This window comes from Astyanax mexicanus, chromosome 1 (genome assembly GCF_023375975.1).
Source record: "Astyanax mexicanus isolate ESR-SI-001 chromosome 1, AstMex3_surface, whole genome shotgun sequence".
Classification (NCBI taxonomy): Eukaryota; Metazoa; Chordata; class Actinopteri; order Characiformes; family Acestrorhamphidae; genus Astyanax; species Astyanax mexicanus.
This window is the reverse complement of record NC_064408.1, coordinates 76,258,697-76,274,176: the sequence shown is the minus strand read 5'-3', so window position 1 is coordinate 76,274,176 and position 15,480 is coordinate 76,258,697. Positions and strand designations below refer to the sequence as shown.

At 38.5% G+C, this 15,480-nt stretch overlaps 1 protein-coding gene across 4 annotated transcripts in view; it reads right to left on the bottom strand.

The window, feature by feature from the left end:
• ryr3 (ryanodine receptor 3) overlaps nucleotides 1-15,480 on the bottom strand; it is a 108,797-nt gene that overhangs the window by 20,842 nt on the left and 72,475 nt on the right. For all 4 annotated transcript variants that reach the window (XM_049483365.1, XM_022685670.2, XM_049483375.1 and 1 more), the window contains 25 exons: nucleotides 15,235-15,375; nucleotides 14,485-14,648; nucleotides 14,257-14,335; nucleotides 13,320-13,409; nucleotides 13,080-13,223; nucleotides 12,902-12,964; nucleotides 11,479-11,554; nucleotides 11,282-11,405; nucleotides 11,066-11,181; nucleotides 10,109-10,176; nucleotides 9,850-9,971; nucleotides 9,649-9,698; nucleotides 9,505-9,565; nucleotides 8,152-8,390; nucleotides 7,871-7,952; nucleotides 7,659-7,789; nucleotides 6,780-7,097; nucleotides 6,324-6,564; nucleotides 5,540-5,627; nucleotides 5,346-5,438; nucleotides 4,027-4,197; nucleotides 3,840-3,899; nucleotides 3,195-3,329; nucleotides 2,427-2,539; nucleotides 1,342-1,438 (listed from right to left, as the gene is read on the bottom strand). In XM_049483365.1, the coding sequence (XP_049339322.1) occupies nucleotides 1,342-1,438; nucleotides 2,427-2,539; nucleotides 3,195-3,329; nucleotides 3,840-3,899; nucleotides 4,027-4,197; nucleotides 5,346-5,438; nucleotides 5,540-5,627; nucleotides 6,324-6,564; nucleotides 6,780-7,097; nucleotides 7,659-7,789; nucleotides 7,871-7,952; nucleotides 8,152-8,390; nucleotides 9,505-9,565; nucleotides 9,649-9,698; nucleotides 9,850-9,971; nucleotides 10,109-10,176; nucleotides 11,066-11,181; nucleotides 11,282-11,405; nucleotides 11,479-11,554; nucleotides 12,902-12,964; nucleotides 13,080-13,223; nucleotides 13,320-13,409; nucleotides 14,257-14,335; nucleotides 14,485-14,648; nucleotides 15,235-15,375 (3,066 nt within the window). The remainder of the gene's footprint in view (nucleotides 1-1,341; nucleotides 1,439-2,426; nucleotides 2,540-3,194; nucleotides 3,330-3,839; nucleotides 3,900-4,026; nucleotides 4,198-5,345; nucleotides 5,439-5,539; nucleotides 5,628-6,323; nucleotides 6,565-6,779; nucleotides 7,098-7,658; nucleotides 7,790-7,870; nucleotides 7,953-8,151; nucleotides 8,391-9,504; nucleotides 9,566-9,648; nucleotides 9,699-9,849; nucleotides 9,972-10,108; nucleotides 10,177-11,065; nucleotides 11,182-11,281; nucleotides 11,406-11,478; nucleotides 11,555-12,901; nucleotides 12,965-13,079; nucleotides 13,224-13,319; nucleotides 13,410-14,256; nucleotides 14,336-14,484; nucleotides 14,649-15,234; nucleotides 15,376-15,480) is intronic.

Below are 15,480 nucleotides of genomic sequence, written 5' to 3'. Positions count from 1 at the left end.
TAGCTGTTGGAAAAGCTAATTGCATAGCTTTACAATGGGCTTGAATAAAGCTAAATACAAAGCTGCCAATCAGAAGATGCCTATTTAATTTTAAGTAAGAAGTTGGAAAGGTAATGAAGTGTAATGTAACTGTTTAAACAGTGATGTCAGGAAACAAAATTCTTTAAAGTATGTGTGTTGTGCACTTGTGTCCCTCTTTACACTGTAAAACCCGATAAGTTGACTAAACTCAAAACTTTTGTTGTAACCGATTACTTTATAAGTTTTAAGTTCATGTAATATAATTTTTAAGTACAGTGAACTTAACAAATACATATACATATATATTTAAAATTAATATTTTCCTGAACTTGTATTTAGTCTTCTTTCTGGTTTCATTCAACTATTTTTAAAATACTTTTACATTGTTTGGCATTTCATTTAAATGGCTTACCTCAGGACTTTGTTGTCCGTACTGTAAGACGCAGAGAAGAAAAACAACTTTCCTCTCTAGGGCAGCTCAGCTCTTGAATGCTAGAAAACTGATTGTTCAAAAAAACTGACGCTGCAATATTAATCTAATAGAGCATGTGTATCTGTGAATGTGTTTGTGTGAATTATTCCTCTGGAGGGAGTGGTGTGCCCTTTTCTTACCTACTCTCTATGCCCTTTGAATTGCCCCTTGGGCACAAATAAAGTTATCTAAAGCTGAATGGGTTTCATAAAGTATTTGAGCAATAGTAGTGCAAAAAGTGTTATTTATTACTTATTTACTTATTCTTTAAAGATTATCTCCATCTAGGAACGAACTGATGCTAGTAGTGTTATTTCTTTTGTGCTTATCAAATATCACCTAACATGTATCAAAACCTAACATGTTTCAAATTGACATTTTCCCCATATCATCCAGCCCTAATTATGGGCCCTGTAAGATTCATTCACATAACTTTAAAATCAACTGTACTGCCTGCACCTACACAAAGACATGATTTCTAGATGAAGTGAACATGCCACCAACTCTCACAAGTTACAGTACCAGACTTACGAAAGAAAGACGATACCCAAACAGAGAGGCAGAGGGTGGTGGGGCGTGGCCGCCCCTCTTACCACTGCTACGCTGAGATAGACTGCTCTAGAGAGGTGGCGAGGGCTGAGGCTCAGCCGAAACTCATGCAGGACCTGTCTGCTGTGCCTTTGTCTGTAGAATGCCACGCAACCGAGGGAGCCAAACGCGGGCCGGCAGGACAGCGCGAGGCGGGCGGGGGTGTGCTCCCGCTTTTCGGCAGGCAAGACGCTGGCCGCGGAGCAAACAGCAGGCACACACGGCACACAGGGCAGCGCTGAGGCCCGCCCGGTACTTACTGCCAGGTCCTGCACTAGCTTCTCCTCAAAGGAGTACTCCTCTGCTACTATCCAAAGTCTCTGATAGCCCGTGAGGAAGAGATTAATAGAGCGATGCCTGAAGAGTCGGAGGGGGGGAGAGGGGGGAGTTAGGATGGAAAAGAGGCAGGGAAGGAAGGAGGGCAAAAATGTGAAGGAAGGAAAGAAGGTGCATTCGGGTGGGGGTGGCAGGAATGTACGGGCCATGGCCTCATCTGACTGGCCACCTTGAAACCCAGGAAATCAGCACAGATACAGTATTAGTAGATGGTGAATTATTCAAAGTAGTTACACAATATTATGTTTTAATTGCTGTAATTTACTGTATACAGGTTAATTATATTAAAGTTAGTGTATATATTTGCATATCCAGTCCAAAATTTACTGGATTAAAATAGGTTCTTTCCACAGGTTGAAGTCATCATTAATGTATCAGTAATAAAGAGCACATGAAGCTGGAAGGTGACCATTCAGAAGCAGAAATTGAATGCTTGTGCTCAGTCCTTAGGTTGAAAAATGGTCTGGAGGAAGATGTTGGGAACATGAGGTCATTTAAGCTCACATTACCGTTAGCATGGAGAACAGACGGTCAAAGCTGGAGGTTTGGTACACCTTTTCCAGCCAAACGTACCCATAGCCATTCAGGAAGTAATTATTATTTTTGTATCTGAAGTGTATCGTGGAGACAACAAAGAGGAAGGGGTTTTAGGACTAGGAAAAAAGGTGTGTACAAAATATCAACTAGGTCATATTCCAAAAAAGTTACCCAAACTTTTATTTAATTCTGTCAGGTGGAGTATAAAAATAATTTAAAAAGTACTGTAAGGCTAAGTACTGTATAACAAATCAAATGTGCATACAGTGCAATTTGATATGTTTGACAGGTATTCTAAAGTAAATAACCGATAAAGGGTATGTCACATGAGAAGGACACTTAGTACTGATTAGGGGCAACACAAAACAAGGAAAGTGACTGCTTGAATGTACTCAATTTTTCTATATGTGCCTATAATATGATAAAGCACACATCTCTTAAAATTTCGCAGTTTCTATTCCAAAAGGGTTACCTAGGCAGGTTATACAGTGGGGCCATACGGAAGCAGGCGACCACAGCTCGCTTGCGTTGCTTGGACAGCAGCTTCTGCGCCACCAGTTTCTTGTTCCTAAGAGGCAGTTCCACCTGAGAAGAAAATCACTGAACTGAGTAACTTATCACTCAGCTTCATCTTTAACAAACAAGTGTTTTAAATGTTACATTAACAGCTTGTAAATACGGTTCTAGTAGCTTTTTTTAATGGTATACAAACTCTGTTGCACTGTTCTTATTTTCCATGACATATCTGCACAGAAAAATTGTATCTGTATTGTACAGCAACCTGCACCATACACATACAAGTGGCCACAGAGACCTATTACATAGACTGACATATTTGAAATGGCATTAAGTATTTTTTTTACATTTTAATTACAGAAAATGAGTATTCAGTTTAAAAATTACTTATAATATTATTAATAAATATAACAGAGCTCAGCAATTAGTCTACTAATTGCAGCTTGGTTCATCGCAGTACTAGTAAGTATCAGTACCCGTTCTCTGTGTTTGAGAAGCTTAAAAATTTAAGAAGGTTCTTTATGCTCTCTTAATCCCATTTACAAAAAACTATTGCCCAAAAAATGCAGAAATGTAGTGCAAGAGTGAGGGTTAAGTACTAAGTTCATTTTTTAGAGATTCACTGAAATGGGATAAAAGAGAAAAAAGTGAAAAGTCCCTGCCTGTATTTGTGGTTAGTGTATACAATAGAAAAGGAAGATGTGAATATAGAAAGGCATCAAACCTGCTCCAAATGGAACACAGCAGCCGAGATCCCTTGTATTCTTTCTACAGTGTGTTCAACATCTGAAGCCTCCTCACTCTTCATTTCCACATCCTTGTAGAGGTTCAGCTGCCACTGTACTCCTGGATCCTCTGACTACATCATCAACAGAAGAGTTTATTAACCTCTCTATTTTAACCATATTATCCCATTGTAAAAGGGATGTTTCAGCAACTTGTGTAGTAATTCAGCAATAATACACAAGAGGGAGTGCTAATATTACATGTTATAGCATAAACCTCAAATGTATTATTACGATTATACCACAGTTCCATTATCGCTGTTTATTAAAAGATTTTAAGTTAAAGAGGATGAGAAAATATTTGGTTTGGTTTTTTAAAACTCCGGCAGTTCAAATATTTCCATTGCTGCTCTGTTTGTAGCTGCGCTGTTTGGCTTGTAAGCACTGCATCGTTGCTAGGTTACCTGTATGTGGTGTAGTAATACATAGAGATCTTCGATTACAGTGCAGTACCGGCTGATAACAGCACTCATAAAACGCCTCTCAGCCAATCACAATGCAGGATCGGAACTAACTGTGGTACAATGATGTTTTACTTCTCCTTTATACTACTTTAAAAAATGTTGCTTCAACACTGACTATACCTTCTCTTGAAGATGGAGGTTCTGTTTCAGGTGATCCTTCACTTCATCATCTGTGTCTTTCTGTAAAAGGCGGTAAATAGGTAATCTAAAATGTAGTGGAGCCATTCTTCATGAAAGTTTATAAAAAGTATATAAACATGGAATGATGAGTGACCAGACTGACTTTAGTTTAAAGCTTGTTGCTCACCAGACAGTAACGAATCTTGGCCAGAGAGATAAGCATCTGATCTCCAGGGGTGCACATATTAAGACCAATGGGCAGCAACTTCTTATGAGCGGATACGATTAGGGACGTCTGAACAGAGTACAATTCCCTTTTCCTCTTCTTCCCTCTTCTCTCCTGATCCTGGCCTCCTGACTGTAAGAAAATCACACAATCATCATAGCACGATTATCATTACTATCTTTTTGTGTCAAATTAAACTGATATTTTTCCTAGTTTAGCTTTTGGTAATTAATGTTTTTCCCTTTAGATAAGGCTGCAGATTCAGGGGTTCATGGACAGAGGAAATTGTGGTAAACTGAGATGCTGGTGCTGTTGTTCTCCCACTGCACACGGTCACTCAGGTTTGTGGACGGTGGAGTGGGTGGATGCTGGTGTTTCAGGGTGCCTCCATGTCTATGTTACCTTCTGGCTCTCTGCCTTTAGTTAGGCTGTTTTATTCAGTTCTGCCGGAGTCATTTGCCACACTCTGATAATGTTTTAATATTCTCAGTTTTGCATAAATCCAGTCAAAACTAATTCCATCTCTCTGCCTTCCTCCGAGTTACTGACTGCCCACCTGTCTGACCCGATACCGATGTTGGACCCTCAGGCTCTCGCGTCTCCTGTCCGGCCAGACTGATGGAAGTTTCTGAAGTCAGCTCTTCTCCACCACCACCACAGATCAGCTGCTCATCGACCATCTTACTCTCCACTACAGATTACATCCAAGCCATTAGTGGCGCTATTACACTCCTGAGTACATAAAACCTATATAGATGTATAAAAGACTTTTTAAATTTCTATTTAAAAGCCGTTTGACCAGTGGTAGGATGGTCCCCCCTCAAATGTGAGTCTTGGTCCTCCCAAGGTTTCTTCCTCCTCCTGCAGCTCTGAGGGAGTTTTTCCTTGCCTCCGCGCTCACTGGGGGTTCTGTATTCTGTATTTTCTATGTGTAATGTTTTGCCTGATTCTTTGTCCTGTAATCATGTTTCTGTAAAGCTGCTTTGTGCCAACACCTGTTGTAAAAAGCGCTATACAAATAAATTTGATTTGATTTGATTTGATTAGTTCTTTTCTGTGTGTTTTCAAAATATGCTAAACAAGCAAATCACACACAGACAATGATGAACAGAGGAAGGATCGTGACATTATCATCACTTTAGGTAGAACATGTGTCTTGCTTGAATAACTGTATCTAGAAGAAGTGATAAAGCATGTTCATTTAATTTCTCAACCAGTCTTCACCCTTATGCACGAATCTAGATTAGATGTAGGTTTGTCATCAATGTCAATATGCTTACCTTTGACATCTTGCTCTTGCTATCTCCAGTAAGGAAGGCCAGGTTGTTGATTTCATTTTGAACCACAAAGTTTTGTTCCTCTCTTTTGAAATTCTAGGAGTGAAGATAATAATATAATAATGCAAATATTCTTGTAAGATTATGGAATTACACAGAACATTTTCTTTTACACAGAGAAGTTAATAAGGACTTACATGAGATTTACACCAGAGGATGAAAATCTCTGCCACCATTTTAAACAGCTCCGTTGAATCTGCATGAGGTTTCTTCAGCCATTTAGACCTAGTTAGTAATAAAATAGTTATTTTATTATTCTGATCACAAATGTTGAATGTTTATAATAATTAAATATTTCTTTTTTTTTTATTTTGGACTATTTTTTATTACAAAACAGTGTGGATGGTTTCCCCTAGTTCTAATTGCTAGACTATTTTCAAATAAACCGTGTTTTTTTAACAGTTACATGAAAAGAACAATTAATATGAGACTGAAGTACATGATTTTTTAATGACTTTTCCATGCCTTCGAAGCAAATTTTCATGACCATACGATTTTTAAAACATCAGTGCAGACATGGACACTAAAACCAAAAATCATCTAAAACTATAAACAAAATTGATTATAGTAGGCCTACTATGAATCTGAATCACAATCTTTAATAATAACAAGTGCGTCAGATCCTGAGAGCTCCATTGTGTAGGGCTGAATTACTAAATTAACTCTGAGCTGATGTATTTATTAGCTCAAATAGCTTTTCTCCATCGATAAACTGAAACACAAAGATTTGTAGACCAAATTTCCATGACTTTTCCAAAACTTTCTAGATATTTTTATTTTCCCAAAACTTATCCAGGCCTGGAAATTGCAATTTTCAAATTCCATGTTTTTCATGACCATACGAACCCTGGAAGTAAATCAGCTTTAACAGTATCATTTTAATCTGCAGAGTTTCCAAGTTCTAGACAACGGTCAAGATACCTGTTGTTGTCCACATAGCGGATGAGCATGGGGTAAAAGGCATACAGGTCTCTGCAGAGAACAGCAAATTCATCTAAAATCTGCAGTTCAGCCTCCTGAGTATCAGCCCTGCTCTCTGCCCTCAGCAGCTCCTCTTCAGACACCACCTTCACTGTCTTCTTCTTCAGCTTTTCCAGTGTGGGAAGGAAATGAGTTCGCAGGAGGTCTGCTCCTGCCTTGCTAATGATTGGCTGAGTGTACACTGAAAGGTACAAAGCAGAGACATTATGAGCATTATGAAAGGCTAATCCTAGTCTTTAACAATTTCATGTCTGTTAAATAATTAAAGTGAAAAAAGTCTTGTTCAGTTAGGCTGAGGACTAATATGGTTAATAAACTGAAGTAAATCAGTGGAGTTAACTAAAATTCCTCTTAAATGCAATTACTTTACAATGACAGAAATAACACAGCACCCACCCGCAAGCCTCTTCATCCAGGAGGCTTCTTCAATGCCCAGGTTGTTGTTGAGGATCCTTAGGATGTTCCCCAGGATAAGGCTGAGGTGCTCTGAGGTGACGGTGGTACAGCAGTCCATATCACTCGGTGAGTTCTCAGGGCCTTTTTCCCACCAGTATGAAAGATAGTTACACAACATGGGCAGGATGACCTCAATGACGTGTGGCATATCAGTGTAGCGCGCCCCAGACTCTGAGATATCATGGATGTCCTTCATGAGGCCGTCCAGACGAGGCATCTCAGGACACATTTCCTCCACTGTGTCAGGCATGCTCAGAACTGGAAGCAGACATTATTGTAAAATTTTATTACATTTTATCTGTCATGACCAATTTCTACATGCTAGAAAAGGGTCCATCTATAACACCAAGCTGTGAGAGTAAGGATAACAGGCTTTCTTTAAGACCACAGAAGCCACTGCATTTTTTTTAGAAAGGCTTGGAGAAGAGCATTATCTGTTTATCGTTGTTACAACAGCTAAGATACAGCAGCATTGGCTAGCAATGCACTGAACGAAGGGGCATTTTACCCAGACAAAAAGAGCAGAACAGATTTTGCTCTATTGCCCTGCTTTCACACTAGCAAGTAACACAGAGTAAAGCTTCTGCTTTCTGAACTTTTCCTTTTCCCTTAAAAAACAAACCTTGTGGATAGCTTGACAGGTAGCTAGCTAGATTAGCCAGCGTGCTAACCGGCCACACTGACACACAACGAGATAACAACGATAACAAATACATCCACAGGTGTTAATGCAGGGTTAGGCTACTAACCACAATAGCTGTGACAACAACAATTATCCATAATTAGTTCAGACCAGTTTGATTTGATACAGGCACTCACTTGCTCGCTCTCGAGGTGTTTTTGTGTTGAAGACAGAGCAGGGGTTGTGCATGTTCAGATCAGGCTCCAGGAAAGCCACTGGCATGGCACCCACAAGAGTGGCCAAACACTCCCCTAGTGCAGGGAGCTGTCTGTTTAGACATGAAAACAAAGCATTAGTTTAAGTCAAAGGAAAATACTCAGTCACTGAGGGGATCAAAAAAGTCCAATACTTCTCAACATAGCTGTTCTTGCCAGTGCCCAAGGAGTAGAGACTGGTCAGGATGCGATAGCAGGACAACTGAACATCATCCACTGCAACACAATGTGAGGTCACAAAATTAGAAGGTTACTGTCAGGAACACTCTTAAAACACTTACTACACTCGGTTTTATCCTGTGTAATACACCCCACAGTTAACTCTGTAACTGTCTATCATAATAAAATGAACAATTCTTTTAAGATTTCCCCCTCTAGACTGGGATCTGTGATGTTTACTTAACCATTCACTCACACAGCAAGTCCACTCCAAACTGGTGTTGAGTGACGTGCTGGAAAAGAGCAGTAAGAATGGGCAAAAGAGCCGTTGAGGTGTAGACGATGATCTGTGCAACTCCTTTCATCTGGGTTCGTGACTGGCCCAGCTTTCCCAGCTTCAGGTTCTCCATGGTTTTTTCCAGGTCTTCTGCTGCATTCTCAAAGAACGTCCTCACTCCTGCCTTCACCAGCTCTGAGCCAGACTTCATCACTGTCCTACACAGAGTAGCAGAGATTTACACCTACAAGCTGTTTTCCTATATGGGCTAATTTTCTAAAACAGAGACTAGACTCAGTCCTGGACTGCAGTGCATTCTGAATTGAAATTATTCATTAATAGTAAAATACAGTTGTTGAATACAGAAGCTTAATTCCTGTCTGGGTATTAACAGACCCTAGTAAATAAAAAATGACACCTTACTAAAAGGGTTGTACAAAAATCAAATCAGAATCAAACTGGGAATGACCCCTAAATAACCCATAGTTCAAGGTGTATTTAACTATGATGCTTCACAGTATATAGTACATATTATTACAACATGGATTTTATTCAGATATTACTGTGTGGAGCACAAATGAGCATTAAACACATACTCTACAAAACAGATCATTAACATTGCAATACCGTTCAAAATGTGGAAAGCTTCTAATTTCCCAAAATACCTTGCTTTATTTATTCAACGATGCTGCATCAATGACAAAACATTTAAGGAACTGTTGACCATAAGATGCATCAATGTTACCTTGTAAAATACTTTAACACATTTCATTTACCACAACATTGTTTAATTTGATTACTTTGAAATTAAGATATTGTCAATGATTTAACATAAGGGGAATGTTTACTTAATGTTAGTGTCTGTACTTCCATTTGGAAGAAAAATGTATGTTAGAAGTATCACATTCTCACTTCTTTCTCATTTATCTGTAGTGCAATGAATTTAAGTCCACATCCTGTGATTCATATCAATTAAACTCCCTGTAGGGTGGACTGAATTTAAATCCAAATTCAAATTCATTCACTAAATTGAATTAAATTCTAAAAATACTGAATTTGGCACAGCCCTGCTTAATAAAGCAACAACAGACTGACATGACAAATCATTCTATAGCAGTATGACGTAAAAAACATTCTGTGCAAATACCACGAATATTCCAAAAGAAAAATTGCCAAAACAGAATTAATTTTATATTTTTTTAATTATTATTATTATAATATTATTATTTAACTTATCTCCAGATATCTAGGCTAAATGCCACCAAGTCGAATGAGCATGAATTGGTAATGACATACAACAGAACCGTCAACTTCGTGTACATTTCTACCTACCTGAAGTCTAGTGAACATGCCAAGATGTGCAGACAGCTCACCATTGTGGCAGAGTCACTACCTAAAAGAGGGAAATGATAAAGTTAGATTACTTACCCAAAACAGTATAGATCCTCAAAGAGATCAAAATGTCAGTTTTCTTACCAAACAGAGAAATTCTGTGCCTGACAAGAGATGCCAGCTTGCAGAAGAGGCTGAAGAAAGACAAGAAGAAAGACAATTAAAAAGTTTCATGTTATTTATACATTATAATGCCATTACAGTATCTGTATGATTACATCATACAACCATTGTATTGCAATTACAAGCATGCGTGCCGTTAGAGACTGTAATAAGATGCTGAACCTGGTGATCATCTCCTTTTCTTTGTTAGAAGCGTAGCCACTGCTGCTTAAACTGATGCTGGGGGAGGACAGGAAGTAAAGGCAGTGGTTCTTAAAGTACTGATCAATCAGAGGCAGCAAGACCTGCAAGGGGGATCAGGAACATTAAATATTAAAGCATGTCAAAGATTTAGTTAATACTGTATAAAAATGTAGTGTAGCAATAAATTGTGCTACCAAAGGGTATTAAAGAACAGAAGAAGTACAAAGTACATCCTTACCTTTGCAAAGAACTTAATCTCTTGTTCGTGAGGAGATTTGTCTGTTTTTCCACTGCTGGCCATAGCCTCTGTAAAATCGTTAGTAAAGATATGTGATAATCTGTTCTGCATTTGTTATTTTTTCAATCTTTAAGAGCGTTTATACAACAGCACTATTTGGTCCAGTTAAAACAGACTTGGGTTTGTTTGTACCTTTAGTGCGGTTCGATTAAGCAGATGTGAAAACAGTAATCACACTCAGGTCCTGTTCCAAACGAACTCTGGAGCGGTTCGCTTGTAGTGAGAACGTGATTATTTTTATTTTATTTGAGCTGAACTGCTTATAAGGCACCGTTTAATCTGATGTATTAGAGCCGGATAATGCTAATTACCCCAGCTATGAACAAACGCTGCCTCTGCTCCATGTTGTTTACACACACGGTGTGTGCTGTTCACTACTCGTTGCGTTTACTATGCAGACATCTGTATTGTACGCCCTATTAAAAATACTGTGAACTGTAAAAAACACATAGTAAAGGGAGTTGTGCGGCTGCGAGTAGTGAACACAGCACAGACCACACGTGCATGAAACGGAGACACCGTTTGTTCATAGCTGTGGTTGTTAATTAGCATTAGTTTTAAAGCAGCTTCACACTGCACAGATATACGCACTGGAACGCAGAATCTTCTCACTATGTTCACTATTATTTATTTTTTGATCCCGCGCTAAACAGCTCTGACCAATCAGAGGAGACAATGTGCTCGCGTGGTTTATTGATGCATATTTTGCTGTGTTTAGGTTTGTGCCTGTGTGAAACCAAACCAAATAGAGGAAGAAACACTTTAAGTAAACAAACTTATCAACTGATTTGGACCAGAGAAACGAATTACAAGTGTGAAAATGCCCTACACTACCCTTTTTCTCACATTCTCCTTCTTTACAGGTTTAAATACACTACGTTTTATAAATTAACTCACCAAGATGTGCTATGAACTCCTGTGCAGAGTCCACGTAGCTTAGCAGCCTTTTAAGGAACTTGTAGGCAGTTCTCTTTTCCATCGAGGAAGAGTCCTGCTCCATATCTTTAAAACCTCTGTTAAAGAAAATCACCAGCAATGTTAAATACACTGCAGTAAAGGCAAATGTGTGACTGTTCTGAAAAAAAAAAAGCTTCAGCATTTAGACACACAGACCTGCTAAGTGCGTAGCCATTGAGTTGCAAAAATTTGAAGAGCTCCTGTGCCTTCTCTCGGTCTCTATACTTCTCCTTAGCTGTGAGGGTATCATATGGCACCAGCAGAGGATGAGTTCCACCTCCTGCAACAATAAAGCTTATGTTACTAACTGTGAAACATTAAATACAATAAAGTATCCACGAATATACTAGTACCTTTGCTGCTGAGTTCCATTTTCTTCTTCTTTGCCCAAATGTTGTGGTAATTCTCTGCTACGGTCTCCACCATACTCTGTGGAACATAGAGCATCCAGATGGAAAGACATACTTATATTTTAAATATATGAAGTACAGACTTTCTATTTAAAGGTTCCCAACAATGGAAAGTTGTAAGGCTAACAGCTACAAGCACCAATCAGAGGAAAGTTACATGTTACAAGGTAGCTAATAAAGCTAGCTAGATGTAGTTTGGTGCTACTGCCGGCTGAGCATGCAGGCACAAAAGTCAATGAGGGGCTAGCAGGGTGCTAGGATAAAGGCTACTAGACCCTAGCCAACTGTAACTTCTTGATACATGTTAAGCTATTCTATGTGACCACTGTTAAAAAAAAGCAGAGCTTAACCAGGCTAAAGCTAATTTAGCTACAATTTCTTCTCCAAGAAGACACTGTGAGAAAACCAGCCAATAAAAGCCTTCTGACAAAGAAAAAAGGCATATTCAGAAGTAAAATACCCAGGTTGTAAATAGTCTTGTAAAACTGCACCTGAACTTTTTCCTGCCCAATCAAAGTTAAACCAACCAAAGAACCAATAAAATAATTAATTAAATAAAGCAATATTTGACACCTTTAAAAAGTATATTTATGATTTTTACATAAAGCACTGAAAAAGTAAGTCCACTCATAGTGCTGGGTGGTGTACTGGTTCATATGGCATACTGAAGTGCAAATTAGAACCAGTATGCATTTTTCACATACCACCATACCACTAGAGGCGCTGCGGAGCACTGTGTGGAACAGTGCCACCAAATAAGCTGATACAGCTCACTAACTAACGCTAGCCAGTTAGCATAACAAGCTAACACACTGTAGTTCAGTTCAGTTCTGTGGAGTCTCACGCTGTCCTGCCTGGAGAAACATGAGAACAGAACTCCTGGAAATTCTGCTGCTTCTCCTTACAATATGAGTAACTATAGCTGTGTTTAAATATATTTACACCTTAATTTGAAGGATACTATTAATGCACACTGAACTGAAATGATTTGTAAACTGGAGAACCAAGGGACTTGTGATGAACTGATAAACAGCTGCTTAAATACTGTAATGTCTCTAATATTTTTATATATTGTGGGACATAGTTTTTAGATTTTGTGGGACACAATAGTAATAAAAGCTTTAATTTAAAGCCTTTATTTATTATTTGTATATTATATAATTTGATATTATAGGTTTTCCTAACAGTACACTAAGTCACAAAAGTATATAAAAGCCCAGTCGTGAAAAAAACCCTATAAATAAATAATAATAATAATAATTAATAAAATTGTGATACCGCCAGAATCTTGCAAAATACCGTGATTCACATTTTTGATCATATCGACTAGCACTATCCACTCAATCATGAAACAAGTAAACCTCACCTGTAACTCTCTGGATAGGATTACATTATCCAAATCCACAGGGGTTGGGTTAAATCCATCACCCTGTAAGAGCAGCACAAGAAACAAGTGCCAAAACACATTTCAGATAGAGGCACCAAAACCCCATCTTACCACCTGTTTAACATCCTTATTTTTCCTTAAATAAACACCTGAATACCTGGGAAGGCTCTGTTGTCTTGAGCTTCTCTGTCTCACGCTGCTGGAACATGGCCTCTCCCTCTTTGGTCCTCTCAATGTTCCAGCTCATAGCCAGCATGCTCTTCAGAGACTCCTTCACTGGGTAGCGGTAGGTTTCCCTATCCTGGTCAAATTTCAGTACAAGCATTAATGAAGATCAGTATGGTAGCAGCTCTGCTGATGAATGATCTGTAGCAGAAGTTACAGAAGCACACGGTACCTTCTCACTCAGTGCTTTATATGGTTTCAGCAGAGGATGAGTTTTAGCTTGTTCATTCACCTTCTCCCCTGCAGTCCAGCCTTGTGCAAACTGTCAGAAAACAGAATAATGGTCATGGAATACTAAAGAGCATAGAGAGAAAAAGGACAAATGCTAAGGAACAACTGTAAATTATAGGCTAGAATTATGTCAGCAAGCATTTTGTTTTTACATATATTGAACAACAGCTAATCGATTACAATAATAAGTGTCAATTAGCTAAGAAGGACAGCATGTTTACTGGCATTTTTTCAGTTTTCTTTTTTTGCCTTTTACTAATCAGTTATATGGTCTTAATATAATTTGCTCTTAAAATATTACATAGAAGAGACCATTACAGTCTCCGCTTCAATCAGCCACTTCAATTCACCAATTTTTTATTATTCACAAACTTCTAATTTAAAACTTTCACAATAATCAGGTCTTTAGGAGTAAATGAAACTGATTATGAGGTGGATTTATTATGACAATGTCTAGATAACACACAGTGTCACATGCACGTGCACATGCACATGCACCTTTAAGATCAGCGTCTCCGGAGTACTAATAAGCTGACTCCGCCCCTCCCAAACACCTGTGGGGCCTCAGCTTATTACTGGACTATTTATACTGGTTCTCTCCTGGTTTGAATGTTGCGAGATATTGCCACACCAGTGTCTGTTCAAGTGTTATTTACAGTGTTTGATGTTCCTTTTTTTTTTTTTATCCTTGCCTGATTTTTTGACTACGATTTGGCCCTGTGTTTTGGATTAATAAACCTGCCTGCATTCGCATCCAAACTACCTTAGCACCCAGGATGAAAATGTATTGGTGGGGATGTTTAGCCCACTATATATCATTTGTTTGTTGTAGCTAGTGATGCCTCAAAACTTTGGCCTTTAGTGTAACATTAACTCACCTTCTCAGAAGACCATTTCTCATGGCAGTGTTCAGCATACTTATTGGCAATGTATTCCAATTTTTCGGGCAAGGAGATACTGAAAAAATAAAAGATTTCATAGCATTCCGTTCAATTCTTCAGAGTCTTGGGAATTTAAGTCTTGACACAGAATTTCAGTCTTGACACAGAATTTAAGTTGATACAAATGATACAGCTTGAAGTTTGTATCGTCTAACTGGTGCTTACTTGGCAGTGTTGATGGGTTTGGGATCAAAGTTGCCCTGAGTATCCACAGAGACCTGTTTCACCAAAGTAGTGGTTGGGCTCGTATCTACGTAGTCTGGTGGAAGAGCTCCACCTATGGCACTCAGACACGGCATGGCCATTTTGAAAAGCTCTGAATCGTATTTCTGTAGGAGATGAAGTGGAAAAAGAGCAACTGTGAATAAAATGGCACTGTTAGGTTATATAATAAGAACTTTATATTCATATTTTATGTGTATGCTTTATGGGTTAATGCTGAGAACCTACACTTGCTGGATAATGGGTTGTCAGTGCATGAGAATGATTCATTACTCTTAAGTCCACCAAAGTCTCAAAATTCAGCTAGTAAAATTTAATCTTTGTATAATTTGAATTAAATGAAGCAAGGCTAGAGTGAGCAATTGTACATCATGTCTAAGACCTTGTATACAAGTAACTGACTTGACTTTATGATTTCACATTTATACAATTGTAAATCTATATAGATCTCTATTACACCTCTACCAGCAGGTGTGGATATCTGCAGTTACTCAGTCAGCAAAGCTTCATCTTATTTAATAACCACACTGAGAGAGTGTTTTGAACATCATTTTGAACACCTGTGAAAATTGAACTGAATAAAATGCCTGAATTCAATGATAAATAGGTGTGCTGCAGTAATCGTTATATATAATCAATAAATGCACATGTTTAAGTGGCAATGTGGTTTGATCAGTGGTAGATCTGCAGTACCTTCTGAGAAAGGGCATCAAAAAGACCCCAGAAGAGTTTCTTGGTGAGGTGGAGCTCCTCCTCGGAAGCCATGCCATAGCTCCCTAAGCCGGAAGGCAGGCAGTAATATTTCCAATTCTGCTCATAATGATTGGTCAAAAGCTGCAAACACATGAAACACATGGATTAACAGAAAAAAAAAAACTTTATAATCTGAAGAAAGGGTAATATATAAAAATGTTGTCTGTGAAAAACGTTGTCAGGCAA